This window comes from Stereum hirsutum, assembly GCF_000264905.1.
Source record: "Stereum hirsutum FP-91666 SS1 unplaced genomic scaffold STEHIscaffold_20, whole genome shotgun sequence".
Taxonomy (NCBI): domain Eukaryota; kingdom Fungi; phylum Basidiomycota; class Agaricomycetes; order Russulales; family Stereaceae; genus Stereum; species Stereum hirsutum.
This window is the reverse complement of record NW_006763150.1, coordinates 202,394-229,342: the sequence shown is the minus strand read 5'-3', so window position 1 is coordinate 229,342 and position 26,949 is coordinate 202,394. Positions and strand designations below refer to the sequence as shown.

Here is a 26,949-nt window from a genome sequence, read left to right as displayed (position 1 = left end):
ACGACTATACTAGCAGAGCCAATCTAAGTTCAGACAAGCACTGATCACCGGGCATCCCTTTCAGAAGGTAATTACTGTTACGCTACTTTATCAGTCGGAGTTGTTGAATCCCATGCTACTACCCAGTCGTGACAACTTGCCGCCAGAACTTGACAATGGCAACGTTTTTCGTCACGCCCCGATGCCCCTTTGAAATACTTTCCGCCATCTTCACCATTTGTGTTGAAGATTTTATCGCAACCAAACAAAAATCACGAAAAGCTCCATACGCACGACATGTCTGGCCTGCGGACACGACTGCCCTGCCACAGGCACTCACTGTTGTATGCCGCAGCTGGCGAGACGTGACCTTGGCCACGCCTCGTTTGTGGGCTGCATTTCACTTCGGCGAATTCAGTTTTAGTGGTCGTTTCGACGGGTTCAAAGCGGACGACCTTATGGTCCAAAACCGGATTCATACCGTTCGAAGATGGCTTGAACGATCTCGAGTTGCTCCGCTCACCGTGGTCTTCAAGTATCTCAACCCAGAATCGCGAGGTCTTACTTCCGCAGAAGACTATCTCCAATCGATATATAGGCTGCTTTGCGATCACTCCTCCCGTTGGTACGACATGGAACTTTCTTGGACGTGTCAAAAATCCCCGCATCTCGAGATCCCTGCGCTATCTTTCCCAAAACTCTTCCGATTGAGCTGTCACTTCAACATCGGTATCGTTGACCCGTATTCACCCCCCACTCTTAGGTTCCAGGGTGGTCATCAGTACACTGGAAACAAGCTTGATTTCTCAGATGCTCCCAACCTTCAGGAGGTCATGATCGACACCTTGACGATTGGTCTGATCGACTTCAAGCTGCCGTGGTCGCAGCTTCGTTCGCTTGCATTTCAAGGACAAAACGAGACGAAAAATGACGATGTCTTCGTAGCAGATTGTCTCACCGTGCTTTCGCAATGTGGCAACCTCACGGATCTCAAAGTCTATGACGGATACAGGGCGTTTTCCTCACACAAGCCTTTCAAATACACCCCCAGAACTACCCAGATCGTGACTCTCCCTCTTCTCACACACTTCGTCTTCACGACCGAGGACGGTCGCATGAACTACGGCGTCCTTCCGTTTCTGCACTTGCCTGTCCTCGAGACTGCCATACTTTGGCTTCTTGACACGGACGTGTTTGATGCCATCGTCCAATCCCTTACGACTGCTCATTCGCCCTTGCGTATGCTTCATATAGAAGATCCCATGAGGCACGATTACCCCTGTTTTCCCGTATCTGGCGACTTCCTTGCGGCCTTCCCAAAGATCACGTCTTTGACGACAGATGTGCACCATTTGCTTCCCGAACTTCATCCCCATTTTCATCCTACCTCTGGCCAGCTCGTGTCGGACCTACTGCCTGAGCTCCAGGAACTTTGTCTCACGTCATGGAACTACTCCTACGTACACGACATGTGGTCGTGGAAGGACTTGCGAAACTTCGTGTCATCGCGGTGGTTGGATGGAACGAAACCTGTCGTCTCGAAATTCCGTCGTCTTCGTCTACAGGGTTTTGATCGTGGTTTAGAAGGGACTGAGGATGAAATTCGGGCGTACCTTAAGGAGTTTGTCGACAAGGGGTTAGAGTTGGAATTATACGTGGGTGACGAGGAGTCGACGGGTGGCATGGAGTCGGCTGTATGGGAGGCAGCAGGAGCTCGTTGGCCCTGCGAGCCGTAGGTGTGAGTTGTTCAAGTCGCTTACTCCTTTAATCGCCTTCAGTCCACAAGTCATCATTGACACTACTTCCGTAGATCTCTGCCATCAACACCCTGCAGGCCAAACTTGGCCTCTGCCGCAAAAGCTTTCTCTCTGGAGAGGAGCAGACGCGTTGCACTTTATACGTCGATGATATGTAGACTCACTTGTTTATCTCAATGTGCTGTTTCTAGCGCAACTATCTGCGATGCCGGTGAACCTAGAAAACACGCTGCACATTATCGGGCATACTGCTTTACACTAACAGTACGACTCGATGCAAAAAGGATAAGAGACGATGGACCGGTGAAGCAGGAGAACAAGAATGATGGAAGTCGAGCTGATTTAGATAGAGAATGACCGTCAACAAGGAGCAGCAAGTGTAAGAGAAAGAAGAGACTAATGACCAGTATCTGCAGGAGAGAGATAGAGCGGACCAGAACGAGGACGAAGAAAGAGAAACCCGTTGGCATGACATGGTGGCAATGTGAATTCAATGACGCAGTGGATACAAGAGAGCAGATGGGTGACATCACAGACAAGAGATGAGTATAAACAGATGCACAAGGACAGAGTATAGCGTATGGCACAAACGACCACTTCGACTTCCACAATGGCCTCCTCCAGTCTCCCACACTCGCCACCCGATGGGCCACACCGGTCTCAGGACACTCCTGCTCTTCAGAATCCGAACGGTCCCCTGCCCCCATAACTCGAGTGCGAATGCGAATGGAACGATCCACCACCACCACCGCCATATCCACCACTGCTAAACCCACCGCCGCCACCACCGAATCCAGCCGGTCCACCCGCTCCAAAGTGGGCAAACAAGTTGGCCATATCCTGTGGTGACATTCCACCCATGCCGCCTCCCATCCCACCACCATCGTTGAGCCCATCCTCGTCTTCACCGAGGTCGTAGCGTTCTCTCCGGGCAGGATCGGAGAGGACGGCATGAGCTTCGACGACGAGTTTGAATTTTTCTTCGTCACCGCCCTTGTCGGGATGATGCTTGAGCGATTCTCTCCTATATCCTTTCTTGATCTCAACTTCGTTACAATCTCGTGGTACACCTGCAAGTATCCCAGTCCAGCATCAGCAACATCCTCCGCATCCTGACCGAGGAAGTGAATGATGAGACAAGGCTTACCAAGAATTTTGTAGTAGTCCTTCGTCTTGCTCCTTTTTAGCTCGGCTTCGGCCTTCTTCAGCTCCACCTTCATGCTCTTGACATCGTTCAGCATATCGTCGAACTCTGCTTGTTGGATGGAGGCTTTGAAGTCTGCGATGGCTGAATCGTATTTTTCGAGGTGCAGGTTGATGCGTGCACGAGTGCGAAGAGCCTTGTACGACGAGGGCGCGAGGGCGAGCGAGGCTTCGGTGTCGACGAGGGCTTCTTCATGTCTCGAGAGCTGCGTACCAGGAAAAGTATCAGAAAACTAGAGAGCGAAACTCGAGAAGAGGAGACGTACCTTGACGAGTGTGGTGGCGCGGTTGGAGAGCAGAGTGGCGCGAATCTGCCCACCCTTTCCTTCCTCCTCTTTCTCCCCTATCCGCTGCATGGTTGAATTCAAAGTTAAACACCGACATACTTCCTACGTAGTCTTCAGGTACGTACCTCAAGTGCCTCTGTATACTTCGCCAACGCCTCCTCCAGCTTATTCGACTTGAACGCAGTATTACCCTCTTCTTTTATCCGCTCCACGTCCTTCACGCGTTTCCGTAACCGCTGGGCAGGCTCATGTCCGGGATCGAAGCGAAGTGCGGATTGAGCGTGTTGTAGCGCTTGTGGGAGTTTGCCGGAAAGGAAGAGAACGTTACCGCGCAGAGTGAGCGCGTCTGGTGAGTTAGGCTGCATCCGCAGAGCATCGCTACAATCGATAACACAGTCTAATCAACACCACAAAACAACGGCGAGGAAGAAGAGAAGACACGTACTTGGCAGCCGTGTTCGCTGCGTCCCAGTTCCCCCTCGCGAGATCGAGCTCGATTCTCCAAAGCCTCCATTCGGCCGGTACCTCTCCACCCTGGCCCTCGATACTCTGCAAACACTTATCCAGAGCCAGCCTCGCCAGCGCCCACTCCTTTCTCTCCCGTGCACCGTCGAAATTCCTCAGATGTGCCTCCAACTCCAGCACCTTCCCTTGCAACTGAATAGCCTGCGCATTCCCTGGCTCCAGCTCCAACACAGCCCTCAGCGTACTCAGTGCCGCGGTGCTCTGTCCTAGCGAGTGCTGACATCTTGCCAGCCGGACAAGTGTCTTTGCTTGCGGATCAGAAGATTGTAGTGAAGATGCGGCTTGACAGTCGTTGAGTGCCGGGCGGAATTGCTTTAGGGCCATGAAAGCTGCCGCGCGGTTGGTAAGGTAAGCCGGTGAGGTAGGGAGGAGGTCGATGGCTTGTGTGTAGAGACGGATGGCATCGGTGTATTGACTGGATTTGAAGAACGTGTTGCCTCGTTCTTTCAGGGATTCTGCTTCGGCGGCGATTTCTTCTGATGACTTGGGTTTGGGGGGTTCGGCTGGTGTGGTTGGTGTGGGTTCAGGAGCGCTGGTTGTCGGAGATGGTGACGTGGATTCTGGTGGAGGAGTTGAGGTCGTCGTGGTGGTTGGTTCGGTGTCCATGGGGGTGTCTTCGTTGTCAGTGTGTCTGGGGAGGGTGGATAAGGTTCAGCAAATAGGTGGCGACAGACCGAAGGCTGAAGATGGAGGTCGAAAGAGTAATGTAGACGTATCAGATCAAAAGACGACACGCCTTCTGGACGAGATAGTAAGACAAGCACGAAAATATCCTTGCACACGAGTGCGTCATAATAGTCTGAAAATCATATCACCCACGACCATGCCGCTGCCTGAAGTGCTAGACCATATTTCATTCCTTCTGTTTGAACGCAGCCTTGAAACACGTATCCCTTCTCCGCCTTACACATAAGACACTTTCTGAATCTTGCGCTACTGCAGAGGGTACAATGCTTGCGCATACGGCCGCGTGAACACAACCACATACGTCCACCAAAACCCGCACAAACCCCCAAACCGAGCACAGAAAAGGAACTGTTCGAGTCGAAAAATACGTACCCATTCGCGACTGGAGACTCTGTGCCGTTCGCCCTAGCAGCCTGCGCCTTCTTCTGCTGCTTTTTCTTCTGGTTCTTCGATTTGTTTGTCATCGTAACGCTTTTCCTCTAGATTGACTGTCTGTTCTGTGGTACTTCAGATGGTATACAGAAATTGTAGAGATATAGTCGCAAATGAGCACAATAAAATTGCGCGACAAGCAGAGGACTGGAGGATGTGGTGGCGGTAAGGAAGAGAGTGGCGCGGGAAGGCCCGCGGCTTTGTCGTCGATAACGGCGACCACATACGACCTTCTGCGACGTTCTCTCATGTTCTGTGACGGCCAATCCACCAGTGTAGTAGCTATGGGCCGAATAACCATCGAAAAATTGAGACAAAAAGTGAAATTGTCAGATTACATCTACATAGCGGCTCGTGGCGGACGTTAGGACTACGGTTCAGACAGTGTATTTCGACTCCGGGCTAGCTAGACCAACTTGCCAACTTGCATTCGAGTGCGTTGTTCCCCACCCTGCAAGAAAAATTCTCGCCGATACTTTATGGTCTCTTCACACCCTTACAGTAATGCATCGCCATATCCTAGTGAGACGCTGTATAGCCTAGATAATCGAACAAGACCGGTTGGTGGAAAGCGTTCGTCACCGTTCGCTGAGGAGAGCAACATGCAGCGCAGGGAAATCTTGTCGCACGACACCACCAGACGTATAAAACCAACCTGCAGGAAAGTCGTCAATACGTCGGAACAAGTTAGTGCAACGAGATAGTTAAGGAGTGTGACTTACGCTAGACCTCACACGGCCAACGACACCCCGCTGTCTTCCACACCGCCAAATCCATCGAATCATGGTTGTGAAACTCCAGTTCTAATCCCTCATCGACAAATTCCCTCAAACATTCTCTCACAACGTCCCTGCCATCTTCTCTGACAAACCCATGGAGACGAATGCGTCGGAAGGGAGGTATAACGGACTTTCCCGTCTCTCCCAATCGCACCAAATCAGGTCTACGCCATCGTGAAGAGACGAAGTTCACGAGGTCGTCTCGGACGAATTTATGGTTCATAGAAATTTGAGCGGAGTAGAGACAGAGCTCCTGCAGGTCCGGAACGAGGCCGGATGTGAGCTGGCCGGACGTAGGATCGTAGTGGAGCTGGAGATCTCGGAGCAGCTCCTTTTTATCGGTTATGAGGGAAACAATATTCGGAAAGCCAACGAGAGCGCGAAGGATGGAGTCCATAGACGGCATTATTGGAGAGGCTACCTGCAGCATACGCAGATGCAAATGGGCGGCAACTATAGGTCGAACGACGGAGAGGAAATTGTCGGAATCTATGGCGTGTACCTTGAGGGTGGTAAGGGAGGGCAAAAACAGAAATGGAAGGACGCCAAAGATCATGCGAGGGTCTTTCGTAGTGACTTTGAGGTGCTGGAGGCGAGGTAAAGTCACAACTTCCGTTTTGGCAGGCTCATAGCCGACAAGTCTGTGCGACGAGCGATAATAATACGGGAAGCTGTCGGCACCGAATATTTTCAGGTCAGTGAGGTTGACACAGTGCGAGAGCACTTTGAGACAGTCTGCGACGTAGAGCCTGTGATCCGTGGTCGCATTCTCGCTGTGGAAGGCGAGCGAGCAAAGCTGGGCCCACGGCAGGATGAAGTCGACCAAACTCATCGTCAAGGTGTCGATCATCACCTCTTGAAGGTTCGGAGCTGTCGAAAAGTCAAGGTTGCTATCATGGGAATGGAGTGGTCCTGATATCGCGGAATTAAAATGGCAGCGCAGCCGGAGGAGTTTTGGGAGTACCAACGGGGGCGTCGGGACTCGCGGGGAACTCACACAGATCCAGTAGAGATCCATATCGTACCACCGAGTGGAGTATTCGCAAAGCAGGGGGTATATCGCGCGGAGAATCGTTTCTGTGGGAGTCCGGCCCTGCAACTGCCGTGGGGGAACCTCTAAGGACATGGTAAGTGGAGCAACTCCAGATCGTCCAAGCCATCGAAGGAGGGCGAGGAGGTGGTGTTCGATATTCCCTTGATCTGATCTACATAAATCGTCATAGGAGACGATGTCACCGATACGAAACGTAGCCCACAAACGAGGAGTACGCAGGGTCACATCTCGCCAACTGCGGCAAACGATGGTGAATGCTTGCGGCGGAGTAGCCTTTTTTTCAAGCCTCTCACGTCGTGCAGAGGTGCTTTCTGGAAGTTGACGCCTGGTTTCATAATAATATTCCACACAAACGAGAAGAATGCTCGAAAGAATTTCGAAAGGACATCGCGGCGTGACGAAAAACGGTTCAAGTTGAATACTAGTAGGGGCAACCTCAGCCCAATTCGGATCATATTTCGGATCATGGGAAAACAAAAGGACATTACCTTTCAGGTTGAGCATCTAATTCCATAGAAATGAAAGTAGCAGTATGTTCGTCGTATCGCACTGTGGTTCGGGTGATGGTAAGAGAGAGAGAGAGGGAGAGAGGGAGAGAGGGAGAGAGAGAGCCAATCCGTAGCGGTTGCCTCCGGCGCGTGGGAAATGTCTACTGGGCTTCCGGGCCGATATGGTGCGCTTTTGTTTGCTCAATTTGTGAAGCATCTCTGTTCGGACCACTGTCATGACTCGTGCATAACCAGCTCTGAGACTCTAAACCTCTCAGTGCGATAAAACAATTTCTATCTATCGCAACTATGACACCAGCTCTCTAGATCACCGAGCTGTTCTTGTGATGAACCGTATGTCGTGGACACGGCGCGAGGTTTAACGAAGGGAGATCCGAGTTCCTTCTCCCCGTCATGGTCCGCTCCAAACCCTGTATCGCAATACTATGCTCGCTTGTCGCACTCCCATAGAGATGCTGCCACGCATCTTCAATCACATCAATCGATCATGGGCCCTGCAGATTACGAACTCGAGGTCAGCTTTATTGACAGTCGTCACTTCTGGCACCAACGCCGATGAATCAAGGTAAGTGAATATTGGAGGAAAATGTGGTGAACAAACGGAAGGGACATCGAACACGTCGCCGATGTACAAGAGCGCCGTGACTCCATTGCTTGGATTGGTGATGTTCGCTTCTAGGCCACAGTAATAGCAAGTGGCTTGATGCCATCCCGCTGGATCGGTCGCATATGTGGCATTATCGGGCGACATCCTGCTCAAGGACTACTGGCTGTCGACGAACATAATGGATCAGGATGGTCCGACCGGTCGAAGATATCTTACTGTAATTCACTGGAGCGAAGATAGGATTGTCATTCGAGGTCGGATAACCACACCAACCACGGTTACTGGCGTTGTCGTCGTCGGTTTCAGGGCTGTACCAAGGACCAGTACCCGTCTCTGGTTTACCAGTAAAGGCTCCTGTTGGCTGGTTCGAAATGAAGGTCCATTTAGTGAGGGACACCACGTCTGGTGTGGTCGAGGATGGGGTGGGAGAGCCTGCAACATTGACAGCTACGATCCCGGCACTGAAGGCGAAGAGGAGTAACTTGAGACCATGGTGCCGATCTGAATGCACGTCTGAAATCTTCAGGCTGGTTTGGTCAGTGGTGAGGCATTGGTCGATGAGTAGAGGAATTTTATACTTGTCGCTTTGTCTCCATGGGTCATCATCGTCGCCGACTTGGAGTCACAGAGTAGTGAAGCTCTACGTATGGAATGTGAGTGACACGGGTCAACTACAGTGCCAATGCTAAATTCTCAAGATTATGCACATTGTTTCGCATAGCCTTTGGGAACAGTGAATGTATGGACTCGGAGCCGGGCGTTCAGCAAGCGTTCAAGCTCTCAAGGTCGGCCTGAATACTACGCAGGTCTTCCTGCTTCTCTGTTGGCCGAGCTCAAGATCAATTAAATAGACGGGCTTCTTATATACACTGCTCTCCCGGAGCCAGGGATTGTTTGACCCGCATAGCGAGCACACCTGAGTACACATATTGGGCCACAGTGGTTACGCGCTGTCTACGCCACACGAGCGTCTCTCGCCCAACCCCAAGCTTCTCAGGCTCAACTAAAACACGCTCAATCGCTCCTTCGCTGTGACTTTGTTGGTCACTCCTTCATGCTATTGCCCCCACGAACCTCTGAATAATATCAAGAATTATTCTCTCTTCGTGTGCCTCTGTGCCTATCGCGATGCCAACGCTGTCAAACTTGCGCCAAAGACAGGCTAAATTGACGTCATGGTCCAATTATAGCGTTCTATATCCATCCTTTTAAACCCCTGATTGCACACCCGTTGGAGACCAACAATCTTGTCCCTCCCCCTCCACTTCCGTCGTGCAGCGCTTATACTGTAACGCTTGCTAGACTTTTCAACTGACAATCATACAAATAAAGGCTCGTGAATAATCGCCATGGTCCTTATCCCCGCACATCACCTCACCAAACCCATCGAGAAACACGACTCGCCCGACAAGTCTCTCCCAGACGCTAGCCATCAGCAAGTAGCCGACACCCTCTCCGTTCTCGTCAACGCATCCGACAAATCGGGGCCAGCAGCACCAGCAGACGCCGACGTTCCAGGTGCGTCAGCAGGAGATGGAGTGCCAGAAGGGTTGACTGCGCATACGCCTCTTCACAAGATATCGAGATTACACGCGCTGGAGAAATACGTCCCTGGGTTGGAGAATCTGGCTGCGAACTATCATGTTGGGAACTTTGTAGTGATGAGAGGGACGGGTGAGAAATTCTTTGAGAGCATGCCGCTGTATCCGAGGTACGTTCGTTCTTTATCAGGACGAGTTGGTGCTCGGAGCTGGGAATGCTGAGAGATGATCAGGTTGGGGATGCATCTGCTATTCTATGGATCGGCACAAATCAAGCTGCTACATAACAAGTCTGTCGAAAATGTTCTCAAAGAGTTGTCTGTCAGGGTATGTCTCCGCTTGATCTTTCTATTATTTCACCTTGCCACCTTGCCACAATTGTGGCGTAGTCCCTGTCAAGTGCTCGACGTTGTTGGTACGACATCCGTCTAATTCCGTTCTTGACTTCACAGCAAGGAGAGATATACGATTCCCCCGAATCCATCCAATCTATTCCTGCGTTCATAGAAGAGTATAAGATCAAGACTTCCGAACTCCTCGAGCCGGATTACACCAAATACGCCAACTTCAATGACTTTTTCGCCAGGTACATATCCTCAGCTTATAATTGAGATGCATAATATTATTACTAACATGCGTTCTTGTAGACGGCTTAAACCAGGTGCTCGTCCTGTCGAGAATGCAGATGACCCGAACGGAATCTGTTCCGCTGCGGACTGCAGGCTGACAGTTTTCCCCACCGTCACCCTCGCCCGTGAATTCTGGTACGCCTCTCCTCCCACCTTGACTTCCCATACCACTACCTCCCATTTTTGATATAAATAACACACGCTCATATTTCCTGGACCGCTTCGGACCGCATCGACGTTCAATAGGGTCAAAGGCAACAACTTTACGATTCCCAACTTGCTCAACGTCCCTGCAGACTCAGAAACCGCCACATATTTCGATGATGCTAGTCTCGCCCTCTTCAGGCTTGCCCCGGCGGATTACCATAGGTTCCATTCACCAATCGACGGCGAGATCGGAGAAATTGTAGACGTGCCAGGACAATACTATACCGGTGCGTTAATTCCCGATCTCTTGTCCTCGCCCCTCACCTCGAGCGTTTCCCACGCAATAATTTGGCTAATTGTGCGTTATTTCATTCGAATTGTGTAGTGAACCCGCAAGCGGTCAATGAACCCGGCTTCGACGTGTTATCGTCCAATCGACGAGCAATTCTGTACATGACCCACGCCGGGAGCGGCCAGAAGGTCGCTTTCGTGGCGATTGGCGCTATGCTTGTGGGGTCGATCGAGTGGACGAAAGGGAGTAAGACGGGCGCCACTGTAACCAGAGGAGAGGACCTTGGGTACGTCACCGTTCGAAATCCATGGCGTTTACTTTTGTCGTGAGATGTTGTTCAGGGAGAGCTGGACTGATTGTGGACTTCGTTTCTCAGATGCTTCAAGTATGGAGGAAGTACAATCGTTGCGGTGTTCCCCAAGGGACTTATCCAGTACGTCCAGGTCTTCGATTTGTGTCGCTCCTTCGCTTTGCGGGTATTGACTAACATGTTGTTTCCAGGTTCGACGAGGATCTTGTCAAGACCTCAGAGACAGCGATCGAGACGCTCGTCAGCGTTGGATCTTCCATCGGGAAGCGTATCGTTTAGGGAAGGCCTCTCCAGCAGAAGAATCGATTGTGAATATGGCTTGTTGTACGGACCTCAGGATGTGATGCTATGTGGGACTACTTATTACTAAGGTGGCTTGGATCATGAACCGGTATGTTGTATGCAACATTTGGACGAAACTTAGTGTACGTGTATAGGAACTCTTGTTTTATATGTTCTGTTGAAGATAGGACGAGTATGGTCGTACCATCATGCGCACAGTGGTACCAAGCGTATAAAGCGATGACCGAGTATCGTGGGACGCTCCTTCATAGCCTCATGTCGCAAAAAGGGCTCCGGGGTTATAACGCCGGACCTGATTCGGACCGCAATAACGTGCGTTATAACGTGCGCTGTAACCGGGTTAGAACGACCCCAGTTCCGTTGGCACGTCCGGCTCGGCGAGATGACGCCCGATAAGAGAATAACGCGCGTTATAACGCGTTCATTGTCCGTTACAACGGGCGGTATGTCGAAAAACTGAAATCGGGCCTATAAAGCCGGCAGGTGGCACCGTTCTGTTCCCCGATTAGGCATGCGCGCGTTGACCCACCCAACTCTAAAACACCCTCAAACTCACTCAGATGAACAGTTGCGATGTCGCTCTATGGCCACAACCTACGAAAGTGACCATCCATCCAATAGTCCGTGCTCATCCGGCGAGGTTTTGAGAGAGGGACCACCAGAGTGAAATGTTCATGGTTTACAGGCAGGCCACACCGGACTAAGCTGGACACAGCCTGGTGACAAATAACGTTGAAGAACCCTGGTCTCGCTTGCGTGATACTCGCGACTAGTCCCGGAAGTAACCCCCGGATTTACCGGCCGGTATGGCATGCGTTACAACGCGCTTCGAGTCCGGGTAGACCAGTTATACCGCCCCGGGGTGCCGTCCTAGCCGTTTAGGGCAGTATAACGCGTTATAATGCCGATGCCGGTTTTGCGACACAATATGGACCTCTTGCACACGAGAGGTATATCAACGGGCTCGAAACGACTTCCATTACGGATATAAGTACAGCATCACTAGAACATCAGAACATCAGCGGATTATGGACTGCCCTCATTTTCCGTCAGCCTGAAGAAAGCCCGAACGAAGCCAGTACTCCGTCCATCTAATTGCATCCTCCGGTTTCAATGCTTGGCACTGAGCCAGCGTAGGGGAATACCGGATCGCTTTGTCAGTAGAGAATGGGACATGCTCCCCGAACTTTCCTCTCTCGAAGAAATCGAGCAAACTCATGCCCGAAACGGAGCTGCTTTCGAGATGCGACGACCTCAATTTTGCGACCCACTCTTCGTAAGGGATCAATGGTAAGGCGAGCCTTTCAGCAATGGCCCCGAATATTGTGTCCCACTCGACTTGTTGCGGGGAGACGAGGTGGAGGATGGGCTCGTGTGATGCGCTTTGTGTCATGTCGAGTAACGCAGACGCGGCGGTGTCCACTGCGATCCAGGACAACCTCTGAGCGGAGATAAATCAAAATTTCCGAGTACCGTGAAGGGAAATAACAGACCTCGTTCCTTATCGGTACACACCCCACCTTTTGACTAAGATGCACGATCGCAGGTACCCATTCCTTCGTCGTCCACCCTCCCATCTTGGTATCCCCGCTCAATTGCCCGACACGGACTGATGTGCCCCTCAACCCTAAATGTTTGGTCGCGCGGACGATGATTTGCTCAGCAACCCATTTGCTCTCTGCATAACCGCCCCCAATAGCGAGCGCGGGATTCACTGTAAAATCCTCTGTGGCTGGCGCTGAAGTCGAGTGATCTGAATTGTATGCAGTCAGGAGCAAAGAAAACGATTGAATCGAGGAAATTACGAACTTAGGAGGGTGGAGATAGAACTGACGAACACAAAGCGAGGTCCTCCCTCACACTTCGACAGCACACAAAGCTCGAGAAGCATTTGAACGCCAGAGAGCAAAGGCTCGAAGGATGACAGGCGCAAATTGAAGTCTACGCGCCATGCTGAGGTATACCAATTCAGAATCGGATTACACAACGAACCGATAGGAAAAGTGTGGCTAAAATGATATCACTCACCGTTATGGATGACAATATTCACGGATTCGATGAGCTATAGAGAAATTAGATCAGACGGTCACAAAGGCGGAGATAGCCATGACGCTCACCTTCGCATAGACATCTTCATCAAGGCCCAGGTTTTTATCTGATAAGTTCCCCACCAGATACACGAGCTTTCTCGGAGACAGAAGTGAAATATCATGACCCCAAGAATTGAACGCGTCGGTCTGCCTCCTCTCCAATCCTAGAACACCGCTATCGTTCTCCTGACGATTCAAAGCATATACACAAGAAACTTCGTCGTCCGCGAGGAGCTGCGCCAACAGATGACAACCAAACCTCCCAGTCGTTCCGGTGATCAAAACAACGTCACTGCGACTGTCTTTGTCCTTTGTACTAGTGGCAGCGTGAGGACCCGCCCGAGTGGCCAAGGCGGTTCGTTTGAGCTGATACTTGTCCACAAATGCACGCATCTCCTCCATGTTGGTGGCGACTTCGGACACAGTTGAAGAGCCTGGACCTTGAATCATCTTGTATACATACCGGCCAAGACCGCCAATGGAAGGGTTGGTATAGACAAAATTGAATGGGACATCGTGGAGAGATATTTTGGTCGAGACACCCAATACATGGAGTATCGTGTTGCGGATCCAAGTGGCTTGTAGACTTAATAAGAGAGTTATTAGACATAGGGCCAGCACATAGCGAACTGCAATGGAAATTTACCTGTCGCACCCTTGCTGGAACAAGTCATCCTCGAGGCCTATACCAGTAGAGGATGAAACAACGCGACGGATGGCAGTGTCCACAAATTCCAAGGTCGATTTCTCCGTCCAATTTATGGGAGGTATGAGTTCAGTTTGCGACGAATCCTTGACTTTCTCGTACAATGCATCAATCTCAGCCTGTTTGATGGACATGGCTGTGTTAGTACGGGACAGTCGCCACTTCCGTAGAAACGAGGTTTTTACCGAGTATGCTGAGATGCAGACTTGGCGTCGAGGTGTACCTTTTGGGGTAAACTCCAACGGCTTGGCTGGGTCCGTGACAAGGATCATCTATGCTATACAGATAAATTTACGAGGGAGATGCGATATTGCTGAAGAGATAGTACCTCCTTAAAGAGCCTGGAGTGTGCCGGAGCGTACTCGTTGACCTTCTCCACCGTATCCCTTTAAATGGAGCAGTGGCATCAGTCAATGTCGTTCTACTCAACAAGGGGTAATACTTACCAGATTTGATTTCTAAATGCGCTGAGAGAGTCCTCGTCATGGGGGTCCACCACAGCTTTTGTACTCGGTTGGATCAATACACCATTCTGGAAACGTCCCCGACCAAACATAATGGCCGCCGAGATGAGCGGGTCTTGTACAAAGATGTTCTCTACATAAGTGGGTGAGAACTTGTACACTTCATTAACACCTACGAACCCAACTCACCGAGTGGGACAGGATTGGTCTGTGATGAAGGGTGAATTAACGCAGAAAATGAACAAACGGTTACAACAGGTGATTCTACCTTCTCTCCGGTCGACAGCATAAGCTGGTCGTCTGCTCTGCCGTAGACCTTGTAGAACCCCGGTTTCGTGGGATGTACCTCCAATAAGTCCCATGTGATGAAGGCCCCTCGACCGTCTACTTCCGAGTTCAAAACATGGGGACTAAATGTCTCAGATGCCTGGACTCATTCGTCAAGACGGACCAGCCTCGACATATGGCATACAGTGAAAACAATTCCGAAGGCGCAGTACGCACCAAAACAACCGGCATAAATACTCCGTCAAGTCCTTCTTGTGGAACCATTTCTACGTCCATATGAGGGGACACCTTGAAATATTGCCACTCATCCTGCTGTATCTCGGCGGGGACAAACGTCCCGACAGATCCTGTCTCCGTGCTAAACCGAATGGAAAAATGATCAATAAGTAAATTAAAGCAGATGAAGACAAGCACAAGCGCGGAGAGATTGCGGAAAGAGACTTACGTTCCATAAAACGGAGTCAGTCTCACCCCCGCAGCAGAGAGCGCGTCCCCGACACCAGGGTTCAAAGGCGCGCCCCCAAACACCTGCATTTCAGTCATTGTATTAATTAGGCCGACTCATGGCGAGGGAGCACTCAAACTTACAATTGTCTTGATGGCTTTGAGTTTAGGAAGGTTCTGTGGATCACGGGCCCATGCCTGCTCGAATATGTGATCAGCCATCGGGTGATAGACTACTGGTAGAGACGAATCACGAACTTCAATGAACGCAGGCACGCAGAATACGAGCTCGCTTTTTGATGCGACAATGGCATGGAGAACAAGCTCTGGTGTAGGAAAGGTCGGTGGTGACGCAGGGGCGAAGCATGACACGATTGAGCCTGCGCATGTCTATCAAGGTGCACCTTGAGGATCCATCTCGAACGCGATAAAGATCTGGAAACCGTGAAACTGAGAGAACATACCGTCCACACTATATTTATCCCGCCCATAGCATCTGCAAGAAGGTCGCATAAGCTAAGAACGCAATCCAGAAGTAGATTGAGCAGGCGCACGGAACATAGGGAGGGAATGGGCCGCAATCGGCCGGTCGCAAATGTCGATTCCACCGTAGTCTAGAATAAAGGGGAATCAACGCAACCCGGGCACTGAAAGAGTAACGACATCGCGAAAAGAAACATACACGGCAGCATCCCCCACCGTATGAAGGTATGATTCGTGAATTTGATAGGTTTAGGAAACGCTGTTGATCCTGCACCGAATTATGAGTTTGGTTCAGTAACTCGACTCTAGGCAGACATACCGGAAGAGTGGACTATCAACGCTATTGTCTCCGAATTCATCCTCCCTTGAATCTTGTCGGTATCTACCTCATCGTTTTTCCCGTTAGGGGCGTATAATTGTTCAAACTGAGGCAATTCCAAAACCGTAATGCGGACACTGCTCTCCAGCTCTCCAGCAAGAGAAATTGCGTCGGCAGCTAAGCGTTGCATGGCAGGGTCAGCACTGACAAACATCTGGATGACACCAGTCTGCTTCAGAAGGTGCGCAATACCCAATGCTGAGTTACGAGTAGATATTGAAAACGGCTAGGTGGCATACCAGGTTGAGTGACAAAAGGATACAGGAGAACTATGAGAATGACACAGACCGTGAAGCCAAGGTGCATTATGGCTACGATGAGCGTGAAGTAAGATATTGTATCTTGTAAGGCATAACACTTCGTCAGTTCTACTCCAAGGTTTGAAGGAAGGAGGTCCTACCAGCGACGGCAAGAATACCAAAGACCGGGGGTTCATTCTCTTTCCTTTCTGGCTGCTTAGAATACACGCTTTCCGCCTGTAAATAGAGGCCCTTCGTGATATTGGCGGCTCGTCCGATAGCTCGATAGACTTCGGGGTAGCATAGCGCCTTCGGTAATGCTCCATCGTCAATAGCCTGAGGGTGTGTATAGATAAAAACAGGGTGCATAGGACTGTTTTTCGCATGCCATTGGAAGAGCTCCGGGACGGTGAGGCTTCCATCAAGTGGAGGTGGACGGAAGGTGCTGCTCTTGGTGCCCTGTGGCGTGACGATACCCGAGCCCACATGCAAGATGGGTCTGGTGCGAAAAGACATAGTGACGGTACAGAGTCAGATGATATGGAGGGTCTGGTCAGATTCCGGGGGGACCAGTGGAAGATGCAAACGATACGGCTTCCAGAGTTCGATGTCCATATATACCGCGCGCGGGCGTTCGGCCGTCGCGGGCACCAAGAGCCGCAAGAAGTTCCCATATAGTATTCCATCGTAATAAAAAGCCTTCAAAATACTCACTACCTGAACTGCAACACAATATCCACGCCGATATAATCGACAAACAGGCCATGATTCGCTGGCTAGAAGAGAGTACAATCGGCGCAAGTCACCGCTATCCATGATATGTATGAGCCGCATAACGCGGAGGTATTCTCCCAAAGACAGATTAGAGTAGATTTCCAGCCAAGCAAAGGTTATCTGTCTGACCGCGGACGTTTGGCGGACGTTGCAGTCGATGACCTCGTCAAGACCTCGTCGGTTTGGCGCCCTCCGGCAAGTGCCGGGGCAGGCCGGGGCCCCAGACCCGGGCCTCGACAATTACATCTCGCCGTGGTTCTCTGGTGGAACGCGGCCACGACTAAATCCACCAAACATTCCCTGTCACGCGACCACTGAATACGCCCGAGCCTCCGCGAGCCCGAGGAGATTGAGGGCAAGAGCGCGAAAGATGCTCGCCATCGAAATTCGACGAACTCCGAGATCGCCTCCAAACCCGCCGCGTCCACGACTGACTCCCCCATCAATTCCTCCAAGCCCGTTCATAGATAGTATTATATAGATATGTATTGATTTGTTGTATGTTCGATAAATATCTTACTCAGAAGCGAAGGCGTGCACGTCTCAGTAAAAAAAAATGGGGAGTTATTTGTTCGATGAGGCATACCTTCACACTCCCCTATGGTGGCGACAGTGATAACTGTGGTATTCAGGTCCTGATGTGGCAGTGGCTGTGTATTGTGAGTCGATGGGAACTTCGGTGCGAGAAGTTTGAAGGTCCGCACATTCCGTCCCGAGTCGGACGTGACCAAATCAACAAGTCCTGGTAGCCTACAAATGTTTGCACAGATGTTTGTGTACACCTAGTTGAACGTTACATAACTCAACAAAGTAACCGAGTCATTTTAAAGTAGTATAGATAATCTCGATGGTACATACAACAGCAACGCTACTGACGTTCAATGTTACATGCTCATCGTAAAGAGATTCACTCGTCAATCCCGACTATCGTCCGAATCGTCCGAATCATCTGAACTCTCCTGAAGATCCTCCCACTCGTGAGCCACGTCAGGAGCTAGGTATGACAAATACTCTCGTACTTCGTATTTTTTTGGGGAAAAGTGTCGCCTATAGACCGGGTAGTGGACATACAGCGTGTTCGGAACAGCTGAATAATACGAGAGCTTTGAATTTGAGAACCCCCAGTCACAGGATGCGACGACTTCCGGCAGAGGTTCTGTCATTTCCTCGGAGACACACTCGCAGATGAAAGCACTGAGCTCTGGATATACGACTCCATGGGCTCGGAGAATGTCAGTCATAAACTTCCCGTTGCGATCTTGGTCCGAATGGTTGAAATCTAGGCACCAACTTCCTGCTCTCCTGCAAGCTGGGAGTCTGTCCGCTAGAGAGACTTCTTCGATCGGGAGGTTGCTGTCGGAACAGGCGAAGCCGACCATGTACTCGGCCCAGAAGAAGAAAGTTGTCGTGGCATGTACGAGCATGCCGCGGTTACTGAAACCAAAATGACAATCCGTAGTCCAATCCGCCAATTCATTGAGAACTTCAACGCGATGCCGTGCGGAGATACGTGCGACGAGAAATAAGGCAATAAGCGGCGATCCCTCCTCACGAAGGGCGTCCAAGTTGACGAGTGACCATTGGGCGCGAAGACTGTGATTATCGAGCTTCTCAGGGTGATTTCTGATGGCCTCGATGAAGATCCCTTCGCGAGTGTCGCCGCCAACGGTGATGAAGATAGCCTTTGTTCTGGAGACTATCGCGAAGGGTGAAGCGTCGACTTCGGTCTCCTGAACTGCTAGATGAACCTTGATAGCTTTGCCGCGGTGTCTCGGGTCATTCAGCCAGTCGGTGATAGAATCTGTTAATCATATTCATTGAAGGAGATCAGTTTCGTTGAAGGATAGAAGACGGAGAGGGCCACCGCGAACGCACCATCGATCTCGGGTCCGAATTTGTACTGTTGAGTGCATTGGACCATTTTGAGCGAGTTTCGTGAGTTTACGTCGACGTCTTGCGAGTGGCAGAAATGGGTTGATGAGGTCGAATAAGTAAGGCATCCCCAGAGCCTTTATACCGCTGATCCAATGATCTCGATCAACTTCATCGGATTATGTAAGCTGGAGAGAACAAAGAACAAGTGTCAAGAGGCAGGGTGCCAACATGATCGCAGGCGTCACTATGGCCCAAAGAGGATACAGACACTCCTACTTTACCCAGATACATTTAGCCGAGACCAGCGAAGTGTCCGAGTCTGAGTCCGGGATCGACCATAGCATGAAAAGCAGCACAAAGGAGGAGCCGCATGTTCGAAGCTCGACTGCTGTCAACACATTTCACTGTTGTGGCACGGATTTGATTTCAAGCAGCGGAAACAGGAAGACAAATACATGTGCTGTGGGCAGATTCGAGAATTTACATGACCAATGAGGGCCAATGCTCGTCGAACGCTGTACGGTCACTCGGACTAGAGATATCGGTATCGTCCAGTGCCATGCCATCACTCACCCGCGACTTTCACGTCCCTTCAGGACAGCGTTGGCGATCTCAGAAAGGTACCACGTTAGGAACAATGAAAGACAATGCACGGACCACGAAGACGAATCAGTCTCGAGGCTCATACCGGAAGGGAAAGTCACAAAGCACTTTGACATCCGTGCTAGTGCTAGTCATACTGTCAGACACTGAGCCGATGACCCGTGTTCTGAGTATTGAGCATGTCCGTTTGCGTCTCTACTGGTGATCTGGAGCTCAAAGGAACGTGTGCACGTGGATCATGGCAATCACCAGCAACAAGTCAGAGTCCTGACACCGAATCAACCATTTTGGGATCAGAGAGCTTCTGAAAGACAAAAAGGAGTTAACGGCAGTCAGCTGGGATAAATGTGATAACTAGAAGGATGCTCGTGCGCACGTAGTACATCGGCGTCGGGGTACCTACTTCTGCAATCTCTGCCACCCCCTTGAGCCGCTCTGGATCGTGCCATCATCGCTACCAAGCTGTGGTATACCAGCCGGCGTTCTAGGTCGGTTAGAATTTTTGTGGCCATCAGTATCCCCTGTGGTCAATGTCCCTCAAGCATTGCTCTGCACTGAACCGAAGGCAAATCGATGACCGGCCTCGTTGATCTTGCGTTGATCGTGACAAGATTCAATGAGACTTTACAGGATTGGATATGGAGCATTTCAAAGGGGGATTTGCTAGCAATACTAACGAGAGGACTAGCACTAGCTGAGAGGCTGCGGACATGTAAAGTGGGCACACACGGAAAGGAAAGGAATTGACGAGTCGACAACAAGCAAACAACAAGTCGACAACGCCAAATTTGAGCGAGGGAGAATGCCGGGAATTCGGCGATTTGGGCCACATAACTTATTTAGATTGTACGCCACTCACGTGCTACATATGAAGCGCCTCGTTCTCTATGGTCCCGGCCTTGTCCCGGCCAGACGCCTTTCTTTCTTCACGAACCTCTCCACCAATTCGATTTCAGTGTTCCGCACTTGGTCTCTCTCCTATATTTTTTTATTCTTGTTTGGAGGTCGACTCTCCGACTCAAACCTGTCCCGTTAAGAAGCTGTCGGCTCTGGTCGAGGAAGTTCCCACCCTTTCAAGTTGGAGCCTCGCAACATCGATCCCGCATTAGTGGAAGCTGCTGAATATGCCAGACTCCAATATCCGGCCTCCTGAACCCAGTCCAGGGTCATCATCAACATATACACCCGATGAATCGATCGACGAGCTAGTGGACGTCCTGGCAGGGCTTGCAGTCCAGTACTCGTGGGCTGAGACTATCGCGGAAGTCACTAAGAGGTGCAAGCTCCCAGGTTAGTCATTGTACTATCATATTATTCTTTATAATGGTTCGCGGAACCAGTATGTTTATGTGCAGCTCGAAACGTACAAGTTCTGAAGGGATGTTCGAAATACGCGAGGGCCGTAGAATAGACTTCCAGCGCTGTTTACTGCTACTCGTAGAGAAGTCTGCTGTGAAGTCGTAGCCATGCGGGCTCTTTCGCAGCCAGTATAGAATGCACTGTTACAGTGTCTTCATGTCTGGGAGGTCCGCCTCATGCGTCGCGGTGAACTGTCTCAATGAACTGTCGTGCGTCACTTGCCTCATGACTCCAGAAACTGCTGCCGTCGTCTGGATGGTACCTCTATTGTATACCCTTCCTGCCGCGCTAACTGACGACATTCTGCAGATATACGTACAAAGCATGGCCTGAAAAAGGTACACAAGGACTGGGACAAAATCACACTACTTCTCAATAAGACATACGCCACCGGGCGAGCTCGTGGTGAAAGTCCCTCCTGTGCAGTAGTCATAGCGATATATGTCAAGATGTGTGCGGACTCGATCTTGTGCAAGCGGATTTTTGCAGAATGTGGTAGGTCCAAGGATTTTCACCGTTTATCAAGTATGAGTCTGTTTGGTCCTTACTGCATGCAACATGTAGACTTCTTAGAGAAAGTGCGATGGCTTCTCACCCACCCCAATGGAACATCTGGCCTCGTCGTCTCGCACTGTCTCTACCGAGTAAGCCTTCTTTGTGACTCCGACGACCGCAAATCCATAGGTGCCAAGCTCGGTGGACCTCTTATGGACTTCATCGAGAAGAGGATTGACAACGATCCCGACGGTTCCCTGCAGTTTGCCACGACAGCCCTCGCCAACAGCTTGTCCGTATACACCCAGAATATCACGGTCTCGGCTTTGGACGCTGCTGACTTGCGTGCCATTGATACTGGCCGCCTCATTCGTCTCATGCTCAAACTCGTTCGGAGACCCTCTCTCTTCGACGTCTGCACCTTCTTCCTCTCCAGCGCCACACTCCATTGTCGCGCAGAATTCGAAGCCATCCCCGAAGCCATCCCATTCCTCGCCGCTTGCACTTTCAGCTCGAACTCGCGCTTCAGAAACGCAGGTCTCATGGGCATCCTCAAGTACCAATGGCCAATCGCCGAGCTCGAGACCCCGAGCTTTTCGGATTCTCGCGAGGAAATCCTGAAGGCAGCCGACTTCGCAGCTCTGACTGGTCCTGGTGGCCCTCTCGAAAACGCACCGCTCGAGCGCTCCGAGGCTTTCCCTATGGTCTACTACGCCCCGTACTACATGAGAGGGATGGACCAGGTCGCTCAAGATCATGACTACTACACCCTCGGCACGAAGTTAGCAGGTTGGATCCTCGCTTGCGAAACCGTCGTTATAATGGGCGAATTCAACAAATCTACGGTCGTCCAGCCGTTCCCGTGCAGGAACTATATAGACGTACTTCCTCTGTGCGCCAAAGCCCTCCGCGACCGAGGAGGCCCCGAAGACCGTTTCAAGGCCGACGTCATCGAGATCAAGTACAATATTGCCGCCAAACGCTACACCAAGGCCCGTGAGCTCGGAAAGAAGTGTACCTCCGTCTATCCCCAATGCGCCTTCTTCTGGTATGCCGCCTCATGCGAAGCCGATCAAGAGGAAGCGCTGCGGTACTTGAAGAAGGGTATGAAGTGCTCGGGCCAGACGGAATACGTGAAATTCAACATGCTATATAGGGCTTCGACGAGCGCAATGACGCTGGCGCAGAAGGCTTTGAGGTTTGCGATGTATTCACAGCGGACATGGCAGGAGGCGGTGGCGTTTTCTATGTCTGCTTTGGACGATACTAGGACTTTTCTGGACACTGCGAGTCCAGATGCGAAGAGGATGGGAGATGTGGCGTACATCTATGTGCTGATGGTCATGTTGGTGAAGGGTCACGAACTAAAGGATGACTCGGAGGAGGTTATGGTATGTCCGCTCGCGCCCAGTTCATGCCTACTCCTTCTGATCAGCTTGTCCTATCGACTTCAGTTCGTCAAGAGCAAGATTCGCAAAGCTGAGTCTGTGGCCCACTATTTTAGTCGACCTATTCCTAGGACGGAAAACCGCCTTGCTGCCCTCATGCTCCTTGATCTCCGCTCTTCTCCATCTTGCTCTCAATGGCGCGACGTAATCATCGCCGGTACTGCCCACGCGAAGCAGGACACTACTATGTCTACTCCCAAGACCGACGGCGACTCTTCCGCGCGCGACGACCTGAACGCTTGGCTTGCGAAAGGCGCCGACGATCCGGAGGCGGAGGGACAATATATCGTCCATTCGGACAATAGGGTTCAGCCAGTAGATGGAGCGAATATGCCGAGCTGGGCGCAGTCGGAGTTGTATAGGTGTTCGTGGTGTAGGAACCCGAGTGCGGTGTTGCACAAGTGCAGGAATTGTGGGAAAGTTAGGTATGTGTTTTTCGTTCACATCTACCCTTGTCGACGGTTACTCTTGTCCAAGTCTTGATCCTCGTTTTTATTTGTAAGGTATTGCGATAGCGTATGTCAAAAGCAACATTGGAAGGCGCACAAGCCGGCGTGTAAGGCCTGAGAAGTTTAAAGGGTGATATGTATTTCTTGTACGATGCTCAGCACACCGTCAGGCGTGGCGGTCTGCTTCTCTCTATCTCGATTTTGCGTCATTTTTCTCGTCCTTTTTGTTCTGAGCTCGAGTTTCTGTCGCTCGTCAATTCATAGGTGGTCACTCTACCTCAACACAGAAGTGTAGAAGCAATATTTTTGTAGATAGATGCATACAAGCATAGAACATGAGGCCATGACAAGACGGTATCCAAAGAACGTTGAACACAACAACATATTAAAAGTGGGCGAGTAAGAGTAAGATGATTCATGAAGTAAGGAACACTAGACGTGTATATATGCATCGTGGTAAGCAGTCAGAGTTCATGACCGAGCATGAAAATTCGTAAAATAAAAGAGTGCATGTACTTCAGCCGCAACATAAACAATAAACAACCTGTACCGATAGCTCCGTGCACAAAGTGGGCTTGACCAAGCAGGCACTTCATGCACAGACCCCGTTCTCTTTCTTCGCGCCACCAACTGCCTTCATCAACAACCCGACACCCAGGTTTAACACTGAAGCCCTCCTACCGAGACCTCGCCTCACACTACTAACCTCCGAAATCTCTGCTTTTCGTACATTCTCCGGTTCCGATGTGGGAGCGGGTTCGAACGAATCGCTTAAAAACTCGGCTTCACCTTGAACAGCGTACAGTGCCGGCATCAAGTTGGTCTGATTCTCGATTGGGCGAAGATCGAGCGCTGCGGGCCTCCTGCGTTCTTTGCCCTTCGGCAGTGGGGTTGGTTGCACAGGCTGAACAGAGGATATCGCGTCTGAGAGAGAACGAGAACGCTGGTGAGGGACCGGTGGAGGTGAACGAGGAACGAATGCTTCGAGGATGAAAGAGGGAGCTTTTCGGAGGTGAGGAGCAAGACGGTTGGGGCGTGAGGGGACCGTGAGCATCGTAATGCCGGGCGCAGAAGACTGGGCAGGAGGACTCGAATGCGATAGAACGTTGATATCGATATCGACGGCGACGTTCTCGGTGGAAGCAGCGGGAACGACGTATCGAGGATCGAGATCGGAGTCTTGCGTCGACACACTGCCTCTCCTTTCCTCCTCGTCTTCCGCCGCACCCGTAGGACTAACTTCCCCACTCCCACCAAATCCGACCCACTCCCTCGACACGCGCTCCTTGCTACTGCTATACCCGTCCAATAGCCCGTGGTACTCCAACGCCTCGTCCTCATCCCTCCATATGCCACCCTTCCCATCCCGCCACACTTCGTCCACCGCCACATCTTCACCCTTACACTCGAAATCCAAGCCCTGCTCCTTCCGCTCCGCCTTAGCCTTCTTCCGCATCACATTCTTGATGTTCTTCTCGTGCGAGCCTCCGCCCATGAACTGCATGAGGGCGACATCGCGCTGGAGAGAAGCGCCACCGGCCGTGTACTCGTGTTTCGCCAAGTTGGCGTACGTGGATTTCTTGCGCTCACTGGTCGAGGTGGAAGCAGAGTCCGTTCCAGAGACAGAACGCGAACGGCGACGCGATGCTTTGTTGGACTTGGATTTGGGCTTCGTGAGGGTGGTGGAGGATTTAGGCTTGCTGGGAGAGGAGGGGAGAGGAAGTCGAGTGGAGGCGGAGATTGACTTGGATCGGAATCGGGATCGGAAAAGGTGAAGTGGGCCATGGGGCTTCGTAGGAGAACCTTTAGGAGTGGAGGAAGAGAACGTCGGAATATGAAGCTTTGGCAAGTCGATCCCTGAGCGACGTGTAGGGGATATGGGCTCCATCGGAGTAGGAAGAGGGACGACGGCGTAAGTGTATCCGAGCGCTGATAGGTCGTACTTGCAGTCCTTGAACGAAGGAGTAGCAGCAATCGGAGTCTCCGCTACGTTGAGAAACGAAGCAGAAGGACGGCGATTGGCGGTGAACGAGGAGCGACGACCTCCGTTCCAGGATACCGAGGAGCGACGGAAGATAAGAGAGGGACGACGACCGGATGTAGGGGTCGTAGTCGGTGGACTCGTGGGAGCAGGGGTTCCAGGTATGACTTTTGAGGCCCAGGTAGTTATTCCGGTGACCGAAGAGCGGCGGTAAGAACTGGAAGGAGCGGTAGTGATAAGATTGCTGATGGTAAGAGGAGGAGTGGGAGGAGGAGGGCCTGCTGGACGCTTCTTCTGTGGAGGTGGACGAGATAGAAAGTCAAAGGCGGGTTGGGGGAAGAGATCGAAGTGCATTGGAGCAGCCATGGTGAGACGTGGTCTTATTGTTGAGGATACAAAGTAGTCGTGAGATGCTGTGCACGTCCGAAGACAATCAGTGGGCCGGTTCGAACGAAATAGGGTTACGGAAGGTATGACTCACCAGGAGATGATATACGATTGTCTTTGCGTTCAAAGCAGTGTGACAGATCGATACAGAGAAAGGAGATGGACAGAACGAGTGCAATTAGAGCAGAATGAAATCTAGATTATGGATACAGTGAACAACAGTGAGAGACGTAAACAGTCAAGACGTGAAGGGCGGAGAAGATCAAGTGGTGACGATGCGAGACTAGCTGGCAAACTGAGGACAGCAGTAGCAAAGTTGCAAAGTTCTTATGTATGAGCCACGCAGAAGACGGGGCCGACGAGCCTGTGTGAAGACAGACTGCGGGGGTACAATAGCCCTCGGCTTTATGCCATGTTTGGGCGCTCGACTCCGTGAATAAACGTGCGCCCACGAGGACCCCGACAGAGTTCATTGTTCCGTATTCGGCACTTTTACATGCGTTATTGTTCTATCGCTCGCAGACTTCGCAAGTCACAGGGCCTGCATTCTAATCGTAGCGTATATGTTCCCAACGTAGCCAGATGTGTTGTCACCGTGGACTACGCTTGGAGGCGCATGCTCTGCAGTACAATCGGTAGAATGCTACGCATGAGCGGCCTAAAGAAAGATGACAAAGGCGAGTAGGCCTACAGCCTAGAGGCAGTCAAGTTCCTATTACATGGGCTTTAACAATCAAATATAAAACGAGTCTCCCACTCAACAAAGACAGAATGCGACGGCCTACGCAAGCGTTTCCTGATACCGAAGACTCGTCAAGACTGATGGGCTCGGAGAAGCTCAAGAGAAGCTCGTCGAAACGCGTTACATTTCGATGTGTGTTTTGGGAGATAAGTCGACATCGTGTTCCCTTGGGAAGAAGTCGTGTAAAATGAAAGAAGAAAAGGCGGGTCTGGTGAGGGAGCGTCGGCGGTTGAGCGCGATGGAAGCAAGGTGTTATTGTTACCAGAAAGGAAACCGTTGTGACCGAGAGCGGAAAGCAGACGGGACCCTTGGCACCGCTTCCCACGTCATCATGGGCAACCGCAAGTTGGACTTGAATTCCTTGACCACTACTCGCCACCTTCTCGAACACGTTGCGCCTCGAATGTTTCGCCGCTATGCTATCTGGATGCTTGACCACTGGTGCTTGAACTGCATGTTGTCTCTGAACATGTCATGAAACTGGAATAGGGTTGAGCCTGAGCTTGGCCTGAGCTTTGTTCTTGCGACTTGGTTCGCGATTCTTTCGATCTTTGTGTCTCATCGGCACTTCCGGTGTCAGCCTAGTCGTAATCCCTCTTGCCGGAGCTCGAGCTTTGATCAGTGCCAACAGGCAGATCTCATGCCACCGACAAAGAGAACTTGCCCACTGCGCATATAAGAATCGCTTCGTATGCGCTATCG

At 51.2% G+C, this 26,949-nt stretch overlaps 9 protein-coding genes across 9 annotated transcripts; 3 read left to right on the top strand and 6 right to left on the bottom strand.

Annotated features, from left to right (window-relative positions):
• Positions 1-611: 611 nt before the first annotated feature.
• STEHIDRAFT_172604 (uncharacterized protein) lies at positions 612-1,920 on the top strand (the record flags this gene model as incomplete). Its single annotated transcript, XM_007310398.1, has 2 exons — positions 612-1,717; positions 1,790-1,920. The coding sequence occupies one exon, from the start codon at positions 612-614 to the stop codon at positions 1,713-1,715; it is 1,104 nt and encodes a 367-aa protein (XP_007310460.1). The 3' UTR covers positions 1,716-1,717; positions 1,790-1,920.
• A 494-nt stretch (positions 1,921-2,414) lies between these two features.
• On the bottom strand, positions 2,415-4,357 carry STEHIDRAFT_68099 (TPR-like protein; the record flags this gene model as incomplete). The annotated part of the gene is made up of 5 exons (XM_007310323.1): positions 2,415-2,806; positions 2,884-3,145; positions 3,206-3,289; positions 3,352-3,604; positions 3,672-4,357. 5 exons carry the CDS (start codon positions 4,355-4,357, stop codon positions 2,415-2,417), a joined length of 1,677 nt encoding a protein of 558 aa, XP_007310385.1.
• A 1,236-nt stretch (positions 4,358-5,593) lies between these two features.
• On the bottom strand, positions 5,594-7,217 carry STEHIDRAFT_135232 (uncharacterized protein; the record flags this gene model as incomplete). Its single annotated transcript, XM_007310397.1, has 2 exons — positions 5,594-7,124; positions 7,192-7,217. The coding sequence occupies 2 exons, from the start codon at positions 7,215-7,217 to the stop codon at positions 5,594-5,596; spliced, it is 1,557 nt and encodes a 518-aa protein (XP_007310459.1).
• Positions 7,218-7,822: 605 nt separating this feature from the next.
• STEHIDRAFT_19980 (uncharacterized protein) lies at positions 7,823-8,186 on the bottom strand (the record flags this gene model as incomplete). The annotated part of the gene is made up of 2 exons (XM_007310309.1): positions 7,823-7,975; positions 8,046-8,186. Coding segments are annotated over 2 exons (294 nt in total), but the record flags the coding sequence as incomplete, so codon positions are not given.
• A 909-nt stretch (positions 8,187-9,095) lies between these two features.
• STEHIDRAFT_125892 (uncharacterized protein) lies at positions 9,096-11,189 on the top strand. Its single transcript, XM_007310396.1, has 8 exons — positions 9,096-9,530; positions 9,594-9,687; positions 9,813-9,946; positions 10,008-10,124; positions 10,236-10,423; positions 10,522-10,714; positions 10,805-10,861; positions 10,930-11,189. Exons 1-8 carry the CDS (start codon positions 9,169-9,171, stop codon positions 11,015-11,017), a joined length of 1,233 nt encoding a protein of 410 aa, XP_007310458.1. The 5' UTR covers positions 9,096-9,168; the 3' UTR covers positions 11,018-11,189.
• An 891-nt stretch (positions 11,190-12,080) lies between these two features.
• STEHIDRAFT_162734 (acetyl-CoA synthetase-like protein) lies at positions 12,081-16,650 on the bottom strand (the record flags this gene model as incomplete). The annotated part of the gene is made up of 21 exons (XM_007310395.1): positions 12,081-12,482; positions 12,535-12,794; positions 12,851-12,994; positions 13,070-13,103; positions 13,159-13,717; positions 13,778-13,956; positions 14,023-14,109; positions 14,166-14,223; positions 14,284-14,434; positions 14,491-14,509; positions 14,570-14,728; positions 14,806-14,947; positions 15,035-15,117; positions 15,178-15,231; positions 15,292-15,423; positions 15,498-15,529; positions 15,588-15,647; positions 15,716-15,784; positions 15,836-16,121; positions 16,184-16,236; positions 16,296-16,650. The coding sequence occupies 21 exons, from the start codon at positions 16,648-16,650 to the stop codon at positions 12,081-12,083; spliced, it is 3,318 nt and encodes a 1,105-aa protein (XP_007310457.1).
• Positions 16,651-17,822: 1,172 nt separating this feature from the next.
• Positions 17,823-18,829, bottom strand: STEHIDRAFT_162733 (uncharacterized protein; the record flags this gene model as incomplete). The annotated part of the gene is made up of 2 exons (XM_007310394.1): positions 17,823-18,709; positions 18,784-18,829. The coding sequence occupies 2 exons, from the start codon at positions 18,827-18,829 to the stop codon at positions 17,823-17,825; spliced, it is 933 nt and encodes a 310-aa protein (XP_007310456.1).
• A 1,503-nt stretch (positions 18,830-20,332) lies between these two features.
• STEHIDRAFT_125885 (uncharacterized protein) lies at positions 20,333-23,419 on the top strand. Its single transcript, XM_007310393.1, has 5 exons — positions 20,333-20,676; positions 21,055-21,240; positions 21,310-22,631; positions 22,695-23,113; positions 23,192-23,419. The coding sequence occupies exons 1-5, from the start codon at positions 20,511-20,513 to the stop codon at positions 23,253-23,255; spliced, it is 2,157 nt and encodes a 718-aa protein (XP_007310455.1). The 5' UTR covers positions 20,333-20,510; the 3' UTR covers positions 23,256-23,419.
• Positions 23,420-23,485: 66 nt separating this feature from the next.
• On the bottom strand, positions 23,486-25,484 carry STEHIDRAFT_172599 (uncharacterized protein; the record flags this gene model as incomplete). Its single annotated transcript, XM_007310392.1, has 1 exon — positions 23,486-25,484. The coding sequence occupies one exon, from the start codon at positions 25,482-25,484 to the stop codon at positions 23,730-23,732; it is 1,755 nt and encodes a 584-aa protein (XP_007310454.1). The 3' UTR covers positions 23,486-23,729.
• Positions 25,485-26,949: the final 1,465 nt, after the last annotated feature.

Excerpts from the sequence above, each read along its gene's own strand:
- STEHIDRAFT_125892 (XM_007310396.1), top strand. The coding sequence starts at position 9,169 with ATGGTCCTTATCCCCGCACATCACCTCACCAAACCCATCGAGAAACAC. Across the intron at positions 9,947-10,007 it reads TTCAATGACTTTTTCGCCAG|ACGGCTTAAACCAGGTGCTC; the intron begins GTACATATCCTC and ends GCGTTCTTGTAG. Across the intron at positions 10,862-10,929 it reads TTCCCCAAGGGACTTATCCA|GTTCGACGAGGATCTTGTCA; the intron begins GTACGTCCAGGT and ends TGTTGTTTCCAG.
- STEHIDRAFT_125885 (XM_007310393.1), top strand. The coding sequence starts at position 20,511 with ATGCCAGACTCCAATATCCGGCCTCCTGAACCCAGTCCAGGGTCATCA. Across the intron at positions 20,677-21,054 it reads TAAGAGGTGCAAGCTCCCAG|ATATACGTACAAAGCATGGC; the intron begins GTTAGTCATTGT and ends GACATTCTGCAG. Across the intron at positions 23,114-23,191 it reads AGGAATTGTGGGAAAGTTAG|GTATTGCGATAGCGTATGTC; the intron begins GTATGTGTTTTT and ends TTTATTTGTAAG.